The sequence below is a fragment of the Pelodiscus sinensis genome, chromosome 1 (assembly GCF_049634645.1).
Source record: "Pelodiscus sinensis isolate JC-2024 chromosome 1, ASM4963464v1, whole genome shotgun sequence".
Classification (NCBI taxonomy): domain Eukaryota; kingdom Metazoa; phylum Chordata; order Testudines; family Trionychidae; genus Pelodiscus; species Pelodiscus sinensis.
In genome coordinates, this window is record NC_134711.1 from 125,576,449 (window position 1) to 125,590,816 (window position 14,368).

Here is a 14,368-nt window from a genome sequence, read left to right on the forward strand (position 1 = left end):
ATAGGTGGCTAAAACAGCCCGTAGAGAGGGCTGTGGCTGGGGGGCAATCAGGACGAGGCAGATGACAGCCAATCAGAGCCAAGCTAGGCCCTATAAAAAATGCTGCAGGGCCAAGGGCACTTAAATCTCTCTCCAGGGCTGGAGAGAGATGGACTTGCTGCCTAAAGGACCTTAGGTACCACAGACAGAGCAGTGCTGGGAGAGGCAAGCAAGCCAGCAGGGTTCCAGAGAGTTTAGCACCCAGGCTCCGGCTCTGACACAGGGACCCAAGAGCTGCTGGGGGTTGCAGAGATGTAGCTAGCGAAAGAAATAGGCAGCAGGCTCCACCCCCTCGGCCAGCGAGAATAGACAATTCTGACTGCTGTTTGCCCCTGAGAGGAGGGGCGAGATGAAGGACAGCAGTAGGTCACTGAGTTGAGTGGTTGGCTTAAGGGAATTAGGTCTCCCAGGAGGGGAGGAATGTATATGTGGGCACCGCCCTACAGCAGTATTCAGAAGGAAGGGGTTCTGTGGTCTGGGAGGGACATGGGCCCCAAGTGATGGTGATCTTGAAAGGGACAGGTAATAATGGGCGTGACGCTGCCAGAGGAGGGCACTCTGGTCCATATCTCCCTTCAGGGGTGGTGGGTATAAGAGGAAAGGGGAGGCACTACCTTCCCTGCATCTTAGTGCTCTATCTGTTACCCCTTCCTATCCCTGTTCTGACCATTCCTACAGGCTCCCACAGCAGGCTGTTCTAACCTGGAGAGTCTTCCCTCAGAGTGGATTTATAACTGAAAAGCGAAAAGGCTTCCAGCTTGCCAGATCTATTAGCATAACAATGAAGCTGTGAAAGAGACACTAAATGATAATTAGGCCATTTAACAGGCATGTGCCCCCCTGGAGGTGTATATACTATCAGTTTCTGAATGTACTGACAAAAACAGTTGTGCAGTCCTGCATTATTGCAATATTTCTATTGGACCTCACTTTAAATATTTCACTAGTTTGTTGCTAAAAATTATAAAAAGCACATTTTTAGATGTTTAGATGCACACTTTGAATATTCAGTGTTAGCCTTAAATGCTTGGCTCTTCAGACATACAGCTTTTTAAATAAATTCTTCAAAAGACCGCCCATATAACAAATACACATTTTAATTTTAATTACTATAGTCCAAAAACTTGCTTCCAAAGTCTTCCTGTCCTTTCTGTCCATCCCTGCTCTCCTTCCACCCCCATGTTGAAGAAAGCCCTTAAAAGGGACAACATCCCTTTTCTTCCAGATAGCTGGACAAATAAGTTTTCCTTTCTTTTTACTTAGACTCATAGACTTTAAAGTCAGAAGGGACCATTTTGATCATTTAGTCTGACCCCCTGCACAATGCAGGCCACAGAATCTTACCCACGCGCTGCTAGAATAATCCTCTCACCTATATCTCAGATATTGAAGTCCTTGAAACGATGATTCAAAGACAGCAAGATGCAGAGAATCCTCCCGCTAGTGACCCGTACCCCATGCTACAGAGGAAGGCGAAAAACCTCCAGGGCCTCTGCCAATCTACCCTGGAGGAAAATTCCTTCCCGACCCCAAATATGGTGATCAGCTGAACCCTGAGAATGTGGGCAAGACTCACGAGCCAGACACCCAGAAAAAAGTTCTCTATAGCAACTCCTATCTTCCCACCATTGGCCTATTTACCACTGATAGTGAAAGGTTAATTAATTGCCAAGATCATGTTACCTCATCAAACCATCCCCTTCATAAACCCATCTAGCTTTATCTTGAAGCCAGACAGGTCTTTTGCCCCCATTACTTCCCTTGGAAGGCTGTTTCAGAACTTCACTCCTCTGATGGTTAGAAACCTTCATCTGATTTCGAGTCTAAACTTCCTAATAGCCAGCTTATATCCATTTGTTCTTGTGTCCACATTGGTACAATACTTGATTATTTGATTAACTAATTTTAAGAAAAGCCTCCACCAAAATCAATAGCTTAGTAACATATAAAAGCCTTTGTTATGCCTAAAATCTTTGGAAACATATTTAACATAAAATTTCATAAACATGTCTAATGTTGTGGAGATTGCACAAAGTAAATTAGTGTTCCCTTGACTGCCACACTGTGCTGACCATCAGCTGAGACGGCACAGCACAGTGGCCATTTTTATTTTAATGAAGCGGGGGATATTTAAATCCCTGCTTCATTGACTGTAGGGTAGTCTAATTTACATGCCTCTGTTGGCAGAGGCATGTAGTCTAGACATACCCTTTCTGTTTATCCTGAGTGCAATAAAAACACCATCCAATAACACATACACAAAAAGCAATGACTAACTTTCTGATGGGAGAGGTTGAATTTAATAAGGCAATAGAAAAGAACAGGGGACAACTCCTGAAAAGTTAAAACATCAGCAATCTGTATTTAACTACAGTACCCAGATGGTAAAGGGATAAGAATTAAGGATGGGTGGCAGGCATCTCCTTGCTCAACATGCTGGCTTCTGCAAATATGTTTTTTATTGACTTATTCTCCCCATTGAATATATAGCGAGCTGGGGTGTCTAAGTCAGAGTTGTGAATTCTGCTGGACAGCATGGCATTTAAGTCCATCTTGTGATTCTGGTCCACAGTAAAATATCAGAGTTAGATGGGGTCTAGCACAGGGGAATCAGGGTATGTCTATTCCAAAATAACAGGAGTGCGGGAGTGCCGAGTTCTCATGGAACCCTTACTTTTGCTTCCCAGTTGGGAAACACTGCTCCAGAGTGTCCACAGGGGGCAGCTGTACCAACAAGGGAGTGGCCCTCAGGGCTGGAGCTCCACCATATTGCCTGACAGCACACTGGGTAAGTAGCTCCCCTGCCCCAAATCCTTTCTTTGCCTCTCTCGGGCCTTGGCTGCAGCACTTGAGGGGAGGAGAAAAGATGCCCCTAACAGCCAGGAAGGGAACTGGGGGGAGAGAAAAGGCCTGTACCTGATAGGACATCCCCCCCCATCAGCCTCTCCCCAACACTCACTCTTTCACACACACACCCTCAGCCTCCTTCACACACACACACCACATTCCCAAGGCCTTGCCCTAAGTCCTGCACCCTCCACACCGCCAGCCCCCTGCCCTGAAGGACTTGGGAAATGGTTAATGGATGTATAAATTATTCAAATATCTGATGATTGGTATAATAATTTAATCTGCAAACTCTTTCATCTACTAAACCTTAAATTTGAGGATCCTTTTCTATGGTTCTTGCCAGAAGTTCAAGGACTGGAGTAATCAACTGGAAAAATGGAGGAATTTTGCCTTCTTATTTTAGATTCACCTGAATGAGCAGAATCTGAGGCTATGGATACCTGAGGTTTATGGTACAGAGCTTAGAACTATAATTAAAGCAGCAGTTCATTCAATGATATCAAATGCTTTACAATCACTAAGGAGGAAAGCCTTGCTTAGGTGCAATTTGTTTCTAGCCAAAAATTGCCAGGAAAGAATCTAATAAGAGTTCTAATGTTGTTGGTCTCAAAGATTTTTTTGTTTTACATGCCCTGGTGTTGAAGAATTAGTGTGCCTATATATTTTGTCATCAGTCAGCAAGCGTACTGGCTAGATTCTGATTTATACTATGGAAGTAAAATCAACCTTGATTTGCCAGTATCAAGAGGTACTGTTTGTTTTGGTAGCAAGGGAATAGGTACCAAGAACAGACACTAGCAAGTAATCTTTCAACAAAGTCAAGCTGACTGTACGAATGAAGCCAGTAAATCTATATTTAATTTGAACAGCTCATAAGTGAACGTATTGGTTTGCAGAGTTTATTGGAAGGGTAAGGTCTTTAGTCACTGGCTTTATTTAGTCTGAAGTTAATGGAGCCTCTAGCTCAATTTTATTTTGTCCATTTCAATTCCTTAAAGGGCTATTCTCAGCAGGAATGCAGTCTTCTTCTGGACAGCACATTATTTGGTTTGATCCTACTCCCTAACGTAGTGTTTCATAGTAGCTATAAAATGTTTGTTTATTATTTGAGACTGGCTGCTACCCCAACATTTTCTTGTTTTGTTGCTGCAATTACTGATTAGGCTTCCTGCTTTCCTGACAAAGGCCCAATCCTGCACTTGGGAGTGCTCAGCAAAGCATCTTTGAACTTCAGTGTTCAACTCCCTGATATGCCAGTATTACTCAGAATTATCCCCCACTTTGTAGTATAGCATATTTTGGTTAAAAAACTGATCTCTCTCTTTGGGTAGAATGATATCGGTCAGTTTAAATTTGGATTTCATCCAAGTAAGTCTCCAAACACTTCAAGTCAGACCCTCAGTTGGCATAATTTGTCATAGCCCTATTGAAATGAACAGTTACACTGATTCATATCAGCTAAAATGTGGCTCTGTTCTATTTTGAATTTTCAAGCTCATTTTGGTGAGGAAAAATAAATAATCCCATCTTAAGCAAGAAAGTCCTATAATACAACTGGCAGAATTGTGAGCAATTTGTTTATATCCATTCATTTTTTGTTTTCTGCTTATTAACTCACAAAGAGTGAAATGTATCCCTTTATGTAGAGTCAGCACAAAAATCTAAACACCATTTAAATTGCATTTTGAGTCTTAAAAACAAGGTCAAAGTATGATTTCAGTGGCTGAATTCTTGCATGGAGAACGAGGGGTAATGGTCTACTGGAAGAACACTTCATATCAGTCTGGAAGAAAAAGAATAGAAAGTAACTTTGGAACATGACACAGAAATCTAAGCCAACGCATTGCCAAGAAGATATCCCAGAAAAATCAGGAATTCATCCAAGTCAGAAGAAAAATGAAAATCAGCAAGGCACAGTGGAAAGGAGTTATGAGTATCTGGGATTTCAGATAAGGGCCACTGTAAAAACATATGAGATTTTCTGACTGCGTGTGGAATCTTACTCAGTATTAGAGAAATACAGTCTTAAAAAGAACTAAGAACAATGAAATGTATACTGAAGGTCTATTGCTACTTACATTAAAAACAATACACTAGAAATCAATATTGTCTTTGCCATTGTTAGCATTAAGGATATGAATCTCTTTTGTGTAATCCTTGAACCCCATGATTACTCCACCCATCAGCATGGTGAGACACGTTATGCAGCAAGTAAGCACAGTAAGAATTAAATTCACTCCTAGGTAGAGGGTTGGCACAAAGCCTGTGCTCTAAGTCCTCAAACTAGGGTTTATGTGGACGTTAAGTGTCATTTAGATGTTTGCAGACACAGGGGGAACTTTACACAGTGAGAGTAACAAACTATAGAATTCAGGGCATAGCAAGAATATGTCCCACCATTCAGTAAAGGACAAAGGTTGTGGGTATAAAATCAGAATCAGTCAGTGTGCTGGCATGATCATGGAAACGTTTGGGTGGAAGGGACCTTGAGATGTCATCTTGACCACCCCACTGCACAGAGGCAGCAGAAGCTACCTAGACCAGCAGTTCCCAACCATTGGGCTGTAGACCGCTGCCTGCTGGGCCATGGCAGCTGCGGAAACTCAAGCCAGCTGTTCGCAGCGGCTCCGCTCTAGCAGCCATGGTGGCTGAGACATGGCAAGAGGAAGCGGAATAGGAGGTGCCTTCCTCTCTCCTCCACGCTTGGGGACGGAGGGAGTGTGAAAGAAGAGGGAGCATGTGCACTGCCAACAGCCCCTCCCCCTGCCCGCTTTTGCCGTCGGTAGCACTACACCTGAGGTGGCGGCAGGAGGAAGAGGCACCTCCCTCCTCCTTGGAAATGGCAGCCAGTCAGGGCTCCATGTTCTGCCCGTGTGACCACTTTTGCTGGTGGCAGCAGGAGGAGGCAGAGGAGGAGGCGCCTCTCTCCTTCCTCCCCCCTCTGTAATGGCAGCCCAATTGGGGCTCCATGCTCCCCGCCCTCTACCCATGGGGGCACAAGACGCACTTGGAGAAGGGAAGGGTTCACACAAGAGGCAGGAGTGCGTGCGCTGCCAATAGCCACTTCCCCTTTTCACATGGCAGTAACAGCCACACTCCTTAGGGTGGGCAGCCTCGCTCTGGAGAGTGTTGGGGTGGGGAGCCAAATAGGTGTTGGGTGAGGGCATAGTGGGGTCACAGGGCAAGAGGGTGTTGGCATGGGCTGTAAGGGTCAGAGGTTAAAGGGTCAAAGGGCATGGGGTGTAGGGGTGCGGGTCAAAGGGTGTTAGGCACTGGGGAACAAGGGGCTGGATTGGGGCTAGGTGATTAGGTAACGTTGATTTGCATATTCATTATTTGCATAATGAATATGTAAATATGCTAATAAAATGTTACCAGTCTGCCAAAGATTTGTGAATGGATTTGCCAGTCCCTGGCATAAAAAAGGTTGGGAACCATTGATCTAAACTAATGCAAATTGTGGTACATCTTAAAAAAAATGTAAGAGGCTGTTGGATTCATTTTAGAGACTACAGGCAGCCCCCAACTTGCGATGCGATCAATTCCTGGGGAAGCGTCGCAAGTCAGGGGCATCATAACTTGAACCCTCGTTGACAATGCGGGCTGAGGACATAAGTCTGCTTACAAAAATGGTCGTAAGTGCGGGGCGTCACAAGTTAGTCCGTTGTAACGCAAAGGTTTCCTGTACGTGCCCTGATTTTATTTCTTCTCACGTCTATACAGCTTCATTGGACTCTCCTCCCAGTTCGGTAGAGAAGCCAGTTCCAAGGAGACTTCTTCCTTGATAGGCCATCCCCAGGCCAGAAAGAAAGGAGCCAGATTCTTTTTCACCTGACGAGAGAACTTCTCTGCCCACAGGTTCATCTTGGCAGAGTTGTCCTGGGGAATATTGGGCATTGCCTGGTATTCAGAGAAGAGGAGGATGAATGGTTCCCAGCCAAAGCCCTCTTGCAGCTGAGAAGCAAGAAGGAAGAGGGTTAAAAATATCATAGTGGTCCCAGACTGTAACATGAGACATTGTACTTGATCCCAAAATGCAATCAGCAATATTAATGAACACCTCATGAATATGAAGAAGGAACTCTTTGCTGATCTAAATGGAACCTCTGTGATTATGTGTGCTTCTCACTTCACAGGCATGAATTATTCCACCATGGCAGAAGCTTTCATTTAAAAATGGTACCTGCAGATACTTTAGGCAAGAGAAAAACTTATAAGGGTGACAAATCTTCAGGGCATACAACAATGTGCTCTGGACAGGAAGAAACATCCTCCGTCCAAGCTGCGGTGGAAGCAGCAGTGACCTGGCTTCCTAGCCCTAGAAATCTATTGCAGCCTTCTGGGCCCACTGCTAATACGTACAATGGAAGGTGATTTGCACAAGGGAAGGAGAGGACTGTCAGAGGGAGGTTGTACAAAGGCTGGGTGTAGGGGGATAGCGGATGGAAGAGAGAGGAAAGGAAGGCAGAATTAGATGGGGAATACCTTGGCATGGAATGGGAATTTGGGGGCTTGTTTTCAAAAATAAAAATGATTGAGTATTTAACACAAAGAAAAGGGTGATCAGGCATGGGCTGGGTAAATGATCAAGATTAGGTTAAATTAGAAGTGACAGTAGGGATGTAAGTGACTAGTCACCTATCCGATAAGCATAAGCTTATCAGACAGTGGAGTAGTGACTCGACCAGTCACTCCTCCCCCCCCCTCCCACTTGCTGCCTCTATCAGAGAGAGGCAGCAAGGGGTGGGAGAAGTAGGCGCGGGTGACGGGGAAGTGGGCTTAAAAGCCAGTTCCCTTCCTCCACTGTCTCTGTGGGGACAGGAGAGGCAGAGGCACAGCAGGGAAAGGTGTGAGAGGGGACTGAAGCAGTCCCCACTCATGTTGGTTCCCACTGTGGGGCTTCAGCCTTTGAAATGCAGCAAGAGCCCCCTGGGGCTTTTGTTATATTTCAAAAGCAAAAGCGCCGCAGGGAGCATGGGGCAAACAGGGACTGCTTCAGTCTCCTCTCGTGCTGTTTCCTGGCTGTGTCTTTCTCTCCCCTGCCCCCCACAGCAGCAGGGTGGGGGAACAGGAGCCCAGTGGTGGGGGGAGCTAGCTTAAAAGCCCCAGCACCGTCTCCAGGGTGCTGTCTTCCCTCTCCCCCACTGCCTCTATCAGAGGCACCAGGGGGCAGAAATAAGGGAGGCTGCTGTGAAGCAGCCCCTGTCCATTGGGGTCACAGTGGGGAGCTCTACCCCCCCCCCCCACGGGCAGGGGCTGCTGCCGCCAAGCAACTCCTGTTCCTGTCAGCCAGGGCTGTCTGCCGTGAACCGAGGCCGCTGCACTCAGCAAGAGTCGGGACCGAGCAGTCCTGGCTCGCGCTGGTCCGGGATGCTGCGCCTCTGGATTTTAAACGTAGGAAGAGCCCGGCAGCTCTTACTACATTTAAAATGCAGAGCCACAGCGCGGGTGGCTCCCAGAACCGACACAAGCCGTGATAAATTGTATCGACTATACGATTAGCTTGGTAACCGCAATTTCACATCCTTGGGTGATAGCAGGGATCATACAGAAAGCATGTCATATCCTCTCCTAAACAGACCCTGCCCAGGTAAAGGAAAAGAGACTGATAGGTCTTTGGGGCCCTGTGACGGGGCGGCCCCGCCCCGCACTCAAGCCCAGGGAAACCACCTGGGGCCGGGGGCGGAGAGGGCCCCACCCACACAGCCCTACTGGGCATGCTCCAAAGGGAGCAAAGGTATAAAAGGCTGCTGGCCTGCTCAGAAGGGGCAGACTGCGACCCGAGCAGGAGCTAGCGACCACTGGCCAGAGAAGGAGTCGCCAGGGGAGCTGAGCGTGCTGCTGCCGGGCCTCTGCCGGGCTCGGCCCCAACGCCGGAGCCGCCGACCGACCACCCGCGACCCGAGTGCTGGACCGGACTCCACCAACTCTGCAGCTGCCAGGGGGAGGACCCCTACAGCCGGGCGACCGGCGCCGACAGGTGGGACCGCGGCCGGCTGCGAGCAGGGGGTAGGAAGCGACCCAGGGCAGGGAGCTGGAGAAGCCCCTGAGGGCTCGGGGCGTTGCGGGGAGGAGCCCCCCCGAGCCAGTGGTGGGAACCACCCGCCACTACTAGGGCCCTGGGTCGGGGTCCGGTGGAGAGGGAGGGCCCGGACCCCCCTAACCCTGCTGCCCGAGACCCTGCAAAGTGGGGAGCAGGGTAACAGGGGCCTGCAAACTGTGAACTAGGCCGGGAGGCCGTATTTCCCCTACGAGAGGGGCAGTGTACTTGGGGACTAGGCCGGTGGGCCGTATTTCCCCTACGAGAGGGGCAGTGTACTTTGAGGGCTAGGCCCAGACGGGCCGAGCTAGGCCCCGGATGGGGGTGGCAACCCTGAGGCAGGGGCGAGCCCCCCGACACATGGTGGAGAATGTGGGTACGCGACCCCGCCCCTGGACAGAGGGGCTGGCAAAGGGGATTGGTAGATGCGGGCCGCGAGAACCCCGGGGACAGAAACCGGGGTTGCTGATCTGGCGACAGCGGTATGAAGGGGACCTGACTGAACTGCGGAGGCAGTTGGCAGGCCTACAAGAGCGACAGGACCGATGGGAGCGGGAGGTCGCGAGCCAGTTGGGGGCCCAGGGAAGGGCGGTGCCCCCCGGGGGCTGCCCCTTTGGGCAAGCGCCAATTGTAGAACATGGTAGGGGGCCAACGGACCCTGCTAAAATGGTGGTGAGACTTAGGGTAGAAGGGAACCCCACGGTGGCACTGGTGGACTCAGGGTGCAGCCAGACCCTAGTTAGGGCCGACCTAATATCTGAGCCAGAGCCAGCCGGGGGCCCCATCCGGTTGTTGTGTGTACACGGGGACGTACGGGCGTACCCGACAGCATGGGTGCAGCTAGATGATGGCCAGGAGGTGGGGGTCTATAGCGTGGGTTTGGTCCCGACGCTCGCCTACCCCGTGATATTAGGCCGCGATTGGAGAGGCCTAGGCCGGGTGTTGCGGGAGTGGGGACAGCAGTCAGTGCCAGGGCAGGGCACCCCCCCACACGACCTGGAGGAAGCCGCCCAAGGCAAGAGTCTAAGGGGGGAGGAGAGGCCGAACCCAGGAACAGCGACAGGCCTGCCACCGAACCGGGGAGACCACCCCGCCTGGGAGGAGGAAGTCGAAGCCTTAGAAGTAGAGGGCGACTTTATGAGAGAGCAAAGGGAAGACCAGACCCTGAGTCGAGCTTGGGAGCAGGTACAGGACCCAGGGGAGGGGACCAGCCAAGACCCCCATAAGCCCCAAGGCCCGCGGTTCTGTGTGAAGGCAGATCGGCTATATAGGGTGGTCCGGGAACCCCAGACGGGGGAAGACATCTGGCAGCTCCTGGTCCCCCACAGGTTTAGGAACGCCGTACTCCGGCTGGCGCACCGGCTGCCTTGGGCTGGCCACCTCGGGCGAGAAAAGACCCTGCAACGGATAGGGATGAGGTTTTTTTGGCCGGGCATACACCACGCCGTGAGGGCCTTCTGTGAATCCTGCCCCGAGTGCCAACTCACCAGTAGAAAGGGGGTGCCGAAAGCCCCCTTGGTGGCCCTGCCCGTGATAGGGGTCCCCTTTGAAAGGATCGGGTTGGACCTGGTGGGACCCCTAGAAAAGGCCAGCTCAGGCTGTCAGTACATTATGGTGGTGGTGGACTACGCCACCCGTTACCCAGAAGCGGTTCCCCTACGTAATACCACCGCCCGCACTCTTGCCGAGGAACTTTTTAAACTGTTTGCACGAGTAGGGATACCGAAGGAGATCCTGACCGACCAGGGGACCAATGTATCGTCCCGGCTGATGGCAGAACTGTCGCGGCTACTGAACATCCACCCTCTGAGGACGACGGTTTACCATCCCCAGACAGACGGCCTGGTGGAGCGTTTTAACCAAACGCTAAAGACGATGCTGCGTAAGTTCGTGGCTGAGGACCCTCGACACTGGGACAAGCTCCTACCAGCCTTGTTATTTGCCATTCGGGAGGTCCCCCAGGCGTCAACGGGTTTCTCCCCATTCGAGCTCCTGTATGGGCGACAGCCGAGGGGAATACTCGACCTTTTACGAGAAAGCTGGGAAGAACAAGAATCGCGGGTACAAGGGACAGTACCCTACATCTTACAGCTGCGGGAACGCCTGCGGAAGGTAGGGGAATTTGCCAGGGCTAACCTCCTACAGGCGCAGGAGGTCCAAGCCCGATATTACAACCGAGGGGCCAAACTCCGCTCTTTTGAACCGGGGGACCACGTCCTCGTCCTACTGCCATCCCGAGAGTCCAAGCTACTGGCCCGATGGCAAGGCCCGTTCGAGGTGGTCCGGCGAATAGGGACGGTGGACTACGAAGTGAGGCTGCCGGGGAGGAGGAGAGAGGTACGACTATACCACATCAACCTCTTGAAGGAGTGGAAGACCGCCGAAGGACTACTGGTCACCCCATATCCCCCGGAGCCAGAGCTCGGGCCAGCCGTAGAGGACCTCCAGGGGGAGGCTCAGGTAACGATGGGGCCCGAGTTGAATCCAGTACAGCGGGGAGAATTACAGCGAGTGGCCCAGAGGTTCGCGCCATTTTTCTCCACTCAACCCGGCCGCGTCCACACCACGCATCACCACATCGCTACCTGGCCAGGCCATAAGGTGCGAGACCAACACAGGCCCCTCCCTAGGAAGATGTGGGAAACAGTCCAGCGGGAACTCCAGACCATGCTAGAGATGGGAGTGGTGGACGAATCTCATAGTGAGTGGAAGAGTCCCATAGTTCTAGTCCCGAAGCCAGACGGCACGACGCGATTTTGCATCGATTTTCGGAAAGTGAATGCCATCTCGCGGTTCGATGCCTACCCGATGCCCCGAACCGAGGAGCTCTTGGAACGGCTCGGCCAAGCGGAATACTTCTCCATCCTGGACATGACGAAAGGGTATTGGCAGATCCCCCTGACACCAGCCTCCAAGGAGAAGACGGCCTTCCCTACACCATGGGGCCTGTTTCAATTCGTGACCATGCCATTCGGACTGCATGGGGCAGCGGCCACATTCTAACGATTAATGGACCGATTGTTACAGCCCCATCACGCCTACGCAGCCGCATATATAGATGACGTGGTGATCTATAGCCCAACGTGGACGGCCCATCTGCAGCATTTAGAAGCCGTATTGAAGTCCCTGAAGGAGGCCGGCCTCACAGCCAACCCGCGGAAATGCCAGCTCGGACGCCGGGAAGTAACCTACTTGGGGTACACGGTCGGGCAAGGGACAGTACGACCGCTGGTGGACAAAGTGAAAGCCGTGCAGGAGTGCAAGACACCCACGACCAAAAAGCAGGTACGCCAGTTCTTGGGGCTTGCGGGGTACTATCGCCGGTTTATCCCCGGTTTTGCGGACATCGCAGCCCCTCTATCTGACCTCACGAAAAGTACCCAGCCGAACAAGGTACAATGGTCAGCAGACTGTGAGGTGGCTTTCAGGACACTGAAGGACCAGCTTACTAAAGCCCCGGTCCTGTTCCACCCAGATTTTTCAAAACCCTTCCTACTGCAAACGGATGCATCAGAAAGAGGCTTGGGGGCAGTGCTGTCCCAACAGGCAGAGGGAGGGGAGCACCCGGTAGTATACTTGAGCCGCAAGCTCTTCCCACGAGAACAGAACTACGCTACCATAGAAAAAGAGGCACTGGCAATAAAATGGGCTATAGACGCCCTAAGATATTATTTATTGGGCAACACGTTTCAGGTGGTGACAGACCATGCCCCCCTGAAATGGTTAAATAGCATGAAAGAGACGAACCCCCGTTTAATGCGGTGGTACCTATCCTTACAGCCGTACAATTTCAGTATAACCCATCACCCAGGGAAGGCGCACACGAATGCTGATTTCCTTTCCAGGGTGGGGGAAGAAGAGACGGGAACGGGCGAGGGGATAGGTACCCACTTAAGGGGGGGGGGGTGTGACGGGGCGGCCCCGCCCCGCACTCAAGCCCAGGGAAACCACCTGGGGCCGGGGGCGGAGAGGGCCCCACCCACACAGCCCTACTGGGCATGCTCCAAAGGGAGCAAAGGTATAAAAGGCTGCTGGCCTGCTCAGAAGGGGCAGACTGCGACCCGAGCAGGAGCTAGCGACCACTGGCCAGAGAAGGAGTCGCCAGGGGAGCTGAGCGTGCTGCTGCCGGGCCTCTGCCGGGCTCGGCCCCAACGCCGGAGCCGCCGACCGACCACCCGCGACCCGAGTGCTGGACCGGACTCCACCAACTCTGCAGCTGCCAGGGGGAGGACCCCTACAGCCGGGCGACCGGCGCCGACAGGTGGGACCGCGGCCGGCTGCGAGCAGGGGGTAGGAAGCGACCCAGGGCAGGGAGCTGGAGAAGCCCCTGAGGGCTCGGGGCGTTGCGGGGAGGAGCCCCCCCGAGCCAGTGGTGGGAACCACCCGCCACTACTAGGGCCCTGGGTCGGGGTCCGGTGGAGAGGGAGGGCCCGGACCCCCCTAACCCTGCTGCCCGAGACCCTGCAAAGTGGGGAGCAGGGTAACAGGGGCCTGCAAACTGTGAACTAGGCCGGGAGGCCGTATTTCCCCTACGAGAGGGGCAGTGTACTTGGGGACTAGGCCGGTGGGCCGTATTTCCCCTACGAGAGGGGCAGTGTACTTGGGGACTAGGCCGGTGGGCCGTATTTCCCCTACGAGAGGGGCAGTGTACTTTGAGGGCTAGGCCCAGACGGGCCGAGCTAGGCCCCGGATGGGGGTGGCAACCCCGAGGCAGGGGCGAGCCCCCCGACAGGCCCATACGTGTCTTCTCATATATGTGTAAGGCACCTCCTGGGCACTATATAAATAAACGGCAATAAATGATGGGGGAGGGGGTGTTACACCATCCTCTGTAGCATCTGGGGAGGCCCAGGTCAGAGACAGGGCACCACACATGAGGGACCTCAGCTCTGATCAGCATGACAAGTCGTAGGTTTTCAGATGAAGGCTATGCATGGGCCCTGACTCCGACTCCTCCTCACAAAGGCAAGGAACCTCAACAAATGAGAGCCTCAGGACAGGGATGATGGATTCTTCCTAAAATTGGGTAGAGGGGTCCAGCAGGCCCCACCCCTTCCATGGTCTGCCACTGCCTCCCCCTCCCCCCAAGGCCCTGCCCCTCTGGACAAGCTGGAAACTGACCCACACCAGGAAGCCTGGGTTCCCTTCTGTGTGCTTGGGGGAGCAAAGCAGTCCCTGGCCTGTGTCCCCATACCCAGGACCCCCACCCCCCCAGAGCACATGGAGGATCTGCTGCTCCCCAGAGCTGCTCACTTGGCTCTCACACTTATTAGAGTTGCCAACTTTCTAATCACACAAAAGCAAACACCCTCGTCCCGCCCTTCCCTGAGACTCTACCCCTGCCCCAGCTGGACCCCACACTTGCTCCATTCCCCCTCCCACCATGGCTTGGTCCCCCCACCCTCACTCACTTTCACAGGGCTGGGGCAGGAGCTTGGG

The 14,368-nt window shown here is 52.4% G+C and overlaps 1 protein-coding gene across 6 annotated transcripts in view; it reads right to left on the bottom strand.

The window, feature by feature from the left end:
* Window positions 1–418: 418 nt before the first annotated feature.
* The window catches only part of LOC102456631 (TRPM8 channel-associated factor 2), a 33,965-nt gene continuing 20,015 nt past the window's right edge, over window positions 419–14,368 (bottom strand). For 4 of the 6 annotated variants that reach the window (XM_075900323.1, XM_075900314.1, XM_075900311.1 and 1 more), the window contains one exon: window positions 421–6,843. In XM_075900323.1, coding sequence (XP_075756438.1) covers window positions 6,589–6,843 — 255 coding nt within the window. In that variant the 3' untranslated portion in view covers window positions 421–6,588. Of the gene's footprint in view, window positions 6,844–14,368 lie in introns of all 6 variants that reach the window. The other 2 variants (XM_075900332.1, XM_075900339.1) reach the window with 2 other exon arrangements.